The 9,494-nt window shown below is 54.0% G+C and overlaps 1 protein-coding gene across 1 annotated transcript; it reads left to right on the top strand.

The window, feature by feature from the left end:
- Window positions 1-3,334: 3,334 nt before the first annotated feature.
- On the top strand, window positions 3,335-8,169 carry HMGB3 (high mobility group box 3). Its single transcript, XM_082609687.1, has 5 exons — window positions 3,335-3,515; window positions 5,503-5,657; window positions 5,936-6,075; window positions 6,553-6,727; window positions 7,163-8,169. Exons 2-5 carry the CDS (start codon window positions 5,508-5,510, stop codon window positions 7,295-7,297), a joined length of 600 nt encoding a protein of 199 aa, XP_082465813.1. The 5' UTR covers window positions 3,335-3,515; window positions 5,503-5,507; the 3' UTR covers window positions 7,298-8,169.
- The last annotated feature ends 1,325 nt before the right edge of the window (window positions 8,170-9,494 follow it).

Raw genomic sequence — 9,494 nt, forward strand, 5'->3', positions numbered from 1 at the left:
AAAGGGGACTGATATGGCTAAAGCGCTTTCCAGCGCCTTGACCAGCTGGAGCGACCCCAAGCCACTGGGCACCGAACTTTGCTGCAGACAGAAGAGGCAACTTGCCTTGGAAGCCCTGAGTCCAGGCCATGCCTGGGCATCCCTGACTTTCTGTCACTTTTTTCACCTTCCAGGCTGTTTCTTAGCCATGCCCTGGGTGGCCTTTTACAGGTGACAATCAGATCACTTTCACACACACCCTCACAAGCAGACTGGACAGTGGCTGGGGTGGATAAGGCAGGTCGAATCACCTTTGACACATGACACTGAGGCTGGCAGAGCTGAGGTGACATGGCAGAAGGCCCACCATGAAGTCAGTGACAGAGTCCAAAGCCACTGCCTCGCCCCTGCCCTCCAGTCCCACCCCTGCTTCACCCCATCTCCCTTCTGTTATTTATTTATTAGTAGACATTCAAGATGTGTACCTGGGATTGAATTATGACAGAGTTTCTGCTGAGGCAGGGACCTGCCGGGCACCGTCTGTGCTCCAGCTGCTGCCACAGACAGGCCGTGCAGAGGAGAAACCTAGGCTGCGAGGGGCCTCCCAACTGAGGCTCATGTGGAATAGACGGAGGAACTGGGGAGACTGGGCCTGAAGGAGACATGGAGACTTGGGGTGATATGTGTGTTTGTTGGGGGCAGGTCAGGGAACCATGGCAACAGCCTTCAGATCTCTGGCACGGGTCAGCGGTGTCATTGACACTTTCTGTGAAGTTCTGATGTCGGTGACCACAGGTCGAAGCTTCAGGCCAAGTGCTTCAACTTGATAAGAGGAGCGGCTTTCTCGGGAGCAGATGTGAAAATTCTTCCTTTGAAGAATGGGAGGAAGCCTTTCGTCATTCAAAGTACATACACAGAAATCATCGGAGGCGGCGGGTAGGGAAGAGGGGGTCTTGACGTTGATGTCTGGACACCACTTACTGTAAGCTCTCTTCTGGCTGGGAGAGGCTCTTATTTCTCTGGCTTGGCTTTCAAATTCCTGCCCCTGGGAATGCCCTGGGTGTGAGTGTGTACACACGTGCTGCTTGTGACTTTCCTGTGCTTGTAAGTGTGACCCTCACCAACCACTCGAGGGCTTGCCAAGTAGTGCCCGTGGGCTCTGAGGCTGACCACTCCGGTTCCCCCAGCTTGGTGCTTGCCAACTTCTAAGGGCAGCTTCCCACTGTGGCCAGGAGACTGGGAGGTGGCTGGACCAGAAGGAGGCCCCTGTCCTGCCTGAGACCCTGACTCCCACCTCTGGCCTAGAAAGGCCTGACAACATTGAGAGGCTAGGGCACTCTGTAGACTGGTTAGACCATAAGTGGAGGCCCTGCTCCCCTCTGGGAAGGGTAGAAACAGAAGAGGGGGCAGTGGCTTGGGCAGATCAGACCCTGAGAACCTGATCGTGGAAGAAGCTGGAGCTGTCCGCCTGGAGGAGACTTGGCCTGCTGTGAAATCTCTGAAGGTTAAGGGATTGGACTGTGTGTAGGATGGTGACCCCAGAAGGGAGGTGGTAAGCTCACCGTGAATGGAGGTAGGCAAGCAGAAGGTAGGTAACCACTCAGCTAGCTCTAACAGGGCAGGGGATTAGATGAGGGAGCCTTAATATGTCTGCATTCCTGAGAGTCTGTAAATTGGAGACCTAGGAAACTGACTTGTTACCTGTGGCTCTTGTCAAAAGAGCACTATCTTTGCCTTTTGGTCTCAATTGGATCCCTAATGTTGGAAGCCCAGCAGTGCCAGCTTCAGGGGCTCAGGCTTGCCCAGGACATTCAGAGGAGTTGGCAAGAGCTGGGTGGGGGTGGGGAGGTAGGTGTCTTGTGAGGTCAGCTCCCACGCATACCTCAAACTCAGCTACAGTTTCTGGAAAGAGCATTTGGAAAACTCATCTTCTGGTGGGTCTCATCTCTAACTATGGGAATTATAAATAGCTGGCTATCTTGGCCTTCCAAAGTGCTTTAGAAAGGGAACTTCGATAGAAACTCATGATGCCTCTTCTACTATTTTCTCTAAATTTCAACCTTTGAAATGTGCTCCTTTTCCTCCCCCTTCCTTTTTTCTTCCATTCTTTCCAGGATGCTCATGGTATCTCCAAGAGGGAAGGGGGCTCTCAGATATTTTTCAACAGGGCTGATACTAGCATCTGGAAAGGGACATTTCTTCCTCCTGTGTGACTCTCCTGCACAAGGCAGGACATTTGGCATCCCTGGCCATCCCGTCCTCATATTAAATTTCAGCAGCAAATCCCAGTCATGGAGCATTTCCCAACATCCCTTAGAGGTGACACTGTCCCCCCAACAACACACGCATTTTGAAAACCATTGCCTGAATCCCCCCAAAACAATTGACTGGCTCAAGGCCATACCACTCAGTGACAAAACCAAGACCAAGTCAACTCTCATTCATTTATTCCAAGAACTTTTATTCTTCAACAGGGTGTGTGTCAGAAGAGCAAAGGGAACGCGGGCCTAACTGAGGCAGTGAAGAGGGGACTCCCCGCCCACAAAACCACTACTTCCCACGATTTCTCTCCTTTTGCCAAACTCCGGTTTCCTCCTCTAGCCCACCTAGCTCGCCGTTTCCGCAACTGCAGCACAAATTGACTTTCTGGCAATTAGCGGAAAGAGTCTAGTCGAGCGCGATCCGCGGGAGGAGAATCGGGTGCTTTTCAGGCAGGGCAGGGGAGTGCGAGTGCCGAAACCCAGAGGTCTCCGGAGCGAGCAGCCGCCTTCCGCCGGGCATTCGAGAGTGAGCTGCCGCCAGGCACCTGCGGCAGAGTCATGCCGGAACTCGGTGGAGGTGGAGGACCGTCGACCCTAGCGGTTGATCCCTGGAGGTGTCCCGGGGCGTGGGGGGGGGGACTGTCTGGGGGCCAGGGGTCGGGGCTGGGGGCTCACAGGCCGCGGCGCAAAGGGAGAAGAGAGCAGCGCAGCAGGGCTCGACCTCGCCCTCCAGACACCAGAGGCCGAGGCCGCTGGGAATGGCGGGGCCACCTCTCCAAAGTCCTTTGAGATCCCAGCTCTGTTCGAAGATGGGGGTGCGGGGGGGGAAAGCGAGATTATTATTATTCCTCTGTTTTGCCTCCGCAGATAGCGCCGGCGGGTTGTTCTGTTTGAATGAATGATCCCAGCGGCCGCGCCCAATGGGCGCCCGCGCCTGTTTAATATTCATGAGGCCCGCAGCCAATGGCCAGGCGAGGAGGCTGTTTTAAACGGCGGAGCCCGCTGGCCAATCAGGCAGCTCTCGTGGAGGCAGCTAGCGCGAGGTTGTGGAGAGCTAAGCCGCGCGTCGTGCCCTGCGCTGCCCAGACTAGCGAACAATACAGGTACGTTTTGCACCGCCCGACGCTGCTGCCGCCGTCGCTGTCGCCGCTGTCGCCGCTGCCGCCGCAGAAGCAGCGCCCGCACAACTTTCCGGCCCGCGCTGCGAGCGCTCTCCGTCGCCGTCCCCTGCCTCTCCTCCCTGCGTCCTTCCCTCCCCCTTCGCCTCCTTTCTTGGTAGGTGCGGGGAGGAAGGAGCAATTCAGGTGTTTCAACTTTTCAGTGCTTCAAGCTGAGCTCCCCGCTGTCGGGGCTGGGCTCCCTCCGCGGAGTCACCCTCGGCCGACGCCCCCGGGGCAGCGGCCCAAGGACCGAGGCCCCCTGAAGCCAGATGTTCGGGCAGCTGCGGCGGCGCGAGCCGAGGGGCGGCTGCGGGTTCGGGCGGCGCGCGTCCCGGCGCGGGGCGGCGGCCCGGGGAAGGGGGCCGGTGCTCCCCGGCCCGGGACGGACTCCGCGGGGGGCGGGCGACCGCTGCCCGCCGGGGGCTATGGCGCAGGCAAACTTCACTCCCGGGCTCGGCGGGCGCCGCGCAGACCCGCGGGCTGCACTGCTGCTTCTGCATTAACATGGCCGTCGTGGGAGCGCCCGGCGGCCCATGGTGGGGGGGCGCGGGCCAGCCGCCCCCCGCTCCTCTCCTGCCCGCCGGGCACCGCCGGCGCCGCGAACATGGCTGGCACGGCGCTGGGCTCGGGCGAGCGGAGGACAGGCGGGCGGGTGGGCGGGGTGGGCGGCGGCGGCTCCCGGGCGGGCTCCGGGCTCGGCCGCGGTGCTCGCGGCCTGCGGCCGGAGGCGTGGAGAGCCGGGGTCGCCGCCGCGGGCCCTGGCGCGGCCGAGCGTCATGGCCGCACGGGCGCCTTTGTTATCCGGAGCAGTGCGCCCCGCGCCGGCGAGGGGGCGGCTCCGGCCCGCGGCCCCCGCAGCCCCGGGCGGGGCGGGGCGCGGTGGGGGCTGGCGAGCAGGCGGCGGCGGCGGCGGCGGCGGGGCCCGGACCGCTTTGTTCGCCGCCGCCTGCGCCGGCCGCGCGCGGATCAGCCATTTTAGCGAACGGGGCTCGGAGGCACGGCTGGCGCCACCGTCGCCGCCGCCGTTGCTCGCCCGGCTCCGCGCCCCCGGCGCGCTGCCGCCGCCGCCGCCCCCGGCCCCGTGCGCACCCCGGGGGTGGCAGCGGCGGATTTCAGGGGCAGTTTCTTTCATCAGGAAGCTTTTGACAAAATGGAAGGTGAATTATGTGTGTCCCGGTGACCCAGCGCGGGGCCGAGCCCGGCTGCCCGTGGCCGGCCCGGGGCTCCCCCGCGACCCATCCCGCCGCACCCATGCCGCCGCCGCGGGGCCCTAATTCAGCCCTTCGGTCTGTCCCTGCGAAGGGGAGCGCTTCAGTTTTGCGTGATGACCTTGGGTGTGGGAAAAGGAAAAGATGGCGGGAAGCAGGGGGGGTGGGACAGGGACGATGACACGCCACAGCTGCATTTTTATTTGGAAACTTTGGAGAAAGTGTTCCTGGCTGGACATGCGTTCCGCTTTACCGACGAGCAACACTACCCCTTTTGGTCTCCCCTCCCCCTTTAGGTAACGATGAAGTGACAGACTTGAACTAGTAGTACAAGGGATATCTGCTCACTTGCCAGCTCACCCTTCTCGTAAAAGCCATTTTTATAAGCCAGAACACTTCAAAAATAGTGAAATTTCAAATGTTACCTGTTTGCAGTTCTCCTGCTTGGATCTTGTGTTTGGCAGTGGTGACAGTATTTTCATCTCCAACATAGTAAAACAGATGACCAGCTAGCCTTAAGTCGTTGGTTTCAAGCTTCAGCCATCCACCTGCGCCCTCTACAAATGTGTCCTCCCCAGTGTCCTTCCCATTATGTGATTGTAGTTTTCAAAACATAGTAGTTCTGAGTCGGAAAATACCTCTGAGCCACCCCACTTGGATTGGTTCCATTTGGAGAACTTGATCTCTCTCAGAGAAGTAACTCGCAAACCAGCGCACTTCATGCTGGTCAAAAGTTAAATGACATGTGACAGTGAAACTGATTTCCTCCCCCACTCTGCCTTCAGCTGCTAGTGGCAGCTGGGGGGAGGAGGGTTCTTCCTAAATGGCCACCTTTGGTATATCTTGTATATATTCATTGTATTTGTTTTTCTTTGTCTCTCTTCCTTTCATCAGTCAAGATGGCTAAAGGTGATCCCAAGAAACCAAAGGGCAAGATGTCTGCTTATGCCTTCTTTGTGCAGACGTGCAGAGAGGAACATAAGAAGAAAAACCCCGAGGTCCCTGTCAATTTTGCAGAATTTTCCAAGAAATGCTCTGAGAGGTGGAAGGTATTTCTCTTTTGTGTCTTTCAAGCCAGTCCTAGTTGGATTTCACACTTTGTGCTTACTTGTACCTTCAGTGTAGCCCCAGGTGGCTGTTTTCTTCCTCTTAGACTCATCTTGCCTGTCTTTAGAACTTTGCATGTGTGCTTTTATTTTCAAAGACTCTACCAGGGTTTAAGTCCCCTTTTGCAAGTAATTATAGCAGCTGCCACTTTAATTACAGGACAGCTGAACAGGTATGTGCTCACTGCATTGAGGAATTTAACAGGTCCTATTCTTTGCAGACAATGTCTGGGAAAGAGAAGTCTAAATTTGATGAAATGGCAAAGGCAGATAAAGTGCGCTATGATCGGGAAATGAAGGATTACGGACCAGCTAAGGGAGGCAAGAAGAAGAAGGACCCGAATGCCCCCAAGAGGCCACCGTAAGTGACGATAGGATTCAGGATAACAGTTAAGAGCTTTCCTTCTGCTTGAAAGATTTTTTAAAAGATAACTTTACCTAAAAAAATGTTGAGATACTTCTGCAAAACATTCTGTACTTTGAGCTTTAAAATGCAGGGCCAGCGAAGTCTGGAGTTACAGCTGTGCTTGTGAGCTGTGCGCCTGGTTGGCTGTCGGCCTTTCCACTGGGAAGGAGGCAGACAGCCCAGTTCTGGGTGTCAGGGTCCGTAGGCGTGTTCTCTCCCCTCTTCCCAGGAACTGAGGAAGCACCATATATTTCTAAAGCGTCTTAAGCATTCTGGTGCCTACAACTTTGTAACATTGTGCATGGCATCACACATTTCTTCACGTGGCAGGAGTCATAGTGGTAGGAATTTGTGTATCAGGAACACGGGGTTTCGACTTCAGCTCCCATTTTGGTGGGTTCTCATCTAATGTATACCATTCTCTCCTCCAAGGTCTGGATTTTTCCTGTTCTGTTCTGAATTCCGCCCCAAGATCAAATCTACAAACCCTGGCATCTCTATTGGAGATGTGGCAAAGAAGCTGGGCGAGATGTGGAATAACCTGAGTGACAGCGAGAAGCAGCCATACATCAACAAGGCAGCAAAGCTGAAGGAGAAATACGAGAAGGTGACAGGGATCAGGGTGTGCCTTGCACGGGCTGGGGCCCCTGGGAGCCTGGATGGGTGAGCAGTCAGCTGCCCTGGCTGCGGCTGGGCTGGGGGTGGAAGGCTGCAGGACCCGTCTCCACTCCAGATCAGCCTGGTGTGCTGGTGGTCTGGCTTCTGACAGATGTTTGTATCTGGGGCAACTTTTCAGGCAGGCTTCGAACTTGGATCATGTGGGGTGCCCCAGGTAGAGGGTCTGATAGTGCTATTCACGGGCCTTTGAGAGCACTTGAACACCCATTCACTCTGCATTTGGAATGGCTGAGAACCCAACTTGAATCTGGAAACAAATACTTGAAAGAGCAGCCCTGTCTTCCTCCCTTGTTTTCTTATTCTGGGGCGTGGATGGCTTGCTTCTACCCTTGGTTCATTTGGAATGTGTCCCTGTTCCTTCCAGGATGTCGCAGAGTATAAGTCTAAAGGGAAGTTTGATGGCGCCAAGGGTCCTGCTAAAGTTGCCGGGAAAAAGGTGGAAGAGGAAGAGGAAGAAGACGAGGACGAAGAAGAGGAGGAGGAGGAGGAGGATGAATAAAGAAAACCTGTTGATGTGTCTCCTTGTGAATACCTTAGAGTAGGGAGGCACCGTGATTGACACACGTCTCACACGGGACGTGTCTGTTGCCCTTGTTAGGTTTAATTACCCAGTTGGATCATGATCATATTGTAGTCTCTCAAAGTGCTCTAGCAATTAATTGTCAGTGGTTTACATAGAGTGGCCATGGGTGTCTGGAGCACCCGGAAACTGTATCAAAGTTGTACATATTTCCAAACATTTTTAAAATGAAAAGGCTCTCGTGTTCTCCTCACTCTGTGCACTTTGCTGTTGGTGTGACAAAGCATTTAAAGATGTTTCTGGCTTTTCTTTCTTTTTTTAATTTGTGAGGTGGTGTGTTAACTCTATGGTCATTGGCTAGGAATCCCGAGTTCTCAGCTGTACATATCTATAGTTTGTAAAAAGAACAAAGCAACCGAGACACACTCTTGACGCTCCTTGCTTGGTGTGGAGGCTGTAGGGAGCAATGCCTTCCGGAGGGGCCGTAGCTCAGGGCGTGCACTGTGGGGCTGGACCTGTGGACACTGCAGTGGGCATCCATTTAGCTTCAGGTTGTCTTGTTTCTGTATATAGAGACATAGCATCCCGCTGCCATTCTTAGCTGTGGAAAAGGGGGGGGTCACCTGGCATGAGAAGTGTTTTGATCCTTTTTAGTTGAAGTGGTAGTTTTAACTGTTTTTTAAACAAACCATAGGAGTCTTCATTGTCAGCAAAGCCAAGAGCCACTGTATTGATAAAAGTTCAAGAACCTTCTGTACTAAACACGATCTGCAATGTTCTGTTATTTTTTTTGTATGTTTAAAACGTTGAAATGTTTTTGAAGTTAAATAAACAGTATTACATTTGTAAAATCGTGCTCTGATAGTCTAAATGTCTGACTCACAGCAGTCTTAGCAGGAGGACAAACTACTCCATGGTATCTGGTGACTAGCCTCCTGGTGAATCTGGTAAATGACTGACTTGCTGTGGCCAGCCTCCTGAGGACAGAGATGGAAGAGGGCTACTTGAAGCTGCTGCATGATTTTGTGTGTGTCTGAGAGGCATTAAGATGAAGTCTGGGGCTTCCCTGGTGGCGCAGTGGTTGAGAGTCCGCCTGCTGATGGCAGGGGATGCCCCGGTCCGGGAAGATCCCACATGCCGTGGAGTGGCTGGACCCGTGAGCCATGGCCGCTGAGCCTGTGCTCCACGACGGGAGGGGCCACAACAGTGAGAGGCCCGTGTACTGCAAAAAAAAAAAAAAAGTCTGAGCTGTTGAATATAGGACCTAAGATGGCACAGGCAAGATTCAGCACGCTTCAGAGGTTCGGGAAGGTGGGTGGTTAGGATTAAGGCTGGCTACTGTGTAGGGTGTTTTTGTTTTTTTGTTTTTGGTCTCCCACTCTACCCCCCACGTTGTGGGCGTGAAATTCATTGCTAAACAGGAAATATTTAAAAAAACGTTTTGGGCTTGTATTTTTCCTTTCACCCCCGCCGGTACTCCCCAGTACTCAGAGTAGAACATTATTTGTTCTGCTCAACAATCAAGGTGGTCTTGAGCTGTAGCAACCTCTCCTGGACCCTAGTGAGGGATGTGTGGAGGAGGGAGCAGTGTCCTTTTTGTCCCCTGACTTCAAGAAACCAAACACTCCAAGGAAGATGGCTGGGCTCCTGTTGCAGTTTCCATCAGGGGGTACCTGCAGGGCAGGCTGATGGAATCAACTGCTTCCAAGCACTAAATGCATCAGAAGAAAAGACCCATCTACCAGTGATTTGACCTCTGGAACGTAGATTGTTAAAATGTTAAATTGTTAAGCTGGAAGAAGCCTGGTGTAAGTGGTTATTTCCTGTTGGAAGATGTAGCATTTTGTCCCAAATTGGGCTGAGGGGTGATGGCCATAGTGGCAGATGGTGATCTTAAATATTATTTTGAGCGCTGCTGTGTACGTACATTGTAACTGTTGGCCGTAATGAAGGGGACTATATTGTAGGTGAGTGTTGGTATTGCCCAGCGTTAGTCTGCGGATGTGTGTATTGGAGACTGAAGCGCTCGGGTGTTTTAATGACACTGAGGATAAAGCAGTTTATTTAAAATTCACTATTTAGAAGCTTGCATGTCTGCAGGCAGCATCCTCCACATGCTGTCAGGGACATGGTCATGGTCACCGGCCCGATATCTAATCTGTATTCATAGCCATTC

Source organism: Mesoplodon mirus (assembly GCF_964341445.2).
Source record: "Mesoplodon mirus genome assembly, chromosome: X".
NCBI classification, from domain to species: domain Eukaryota; kingdom Metazoa; phylum Chordata; class Mammalia; order Artiodactyla; family Ziphiidae; genus Mesoplodon; species Mesoplodon mirus.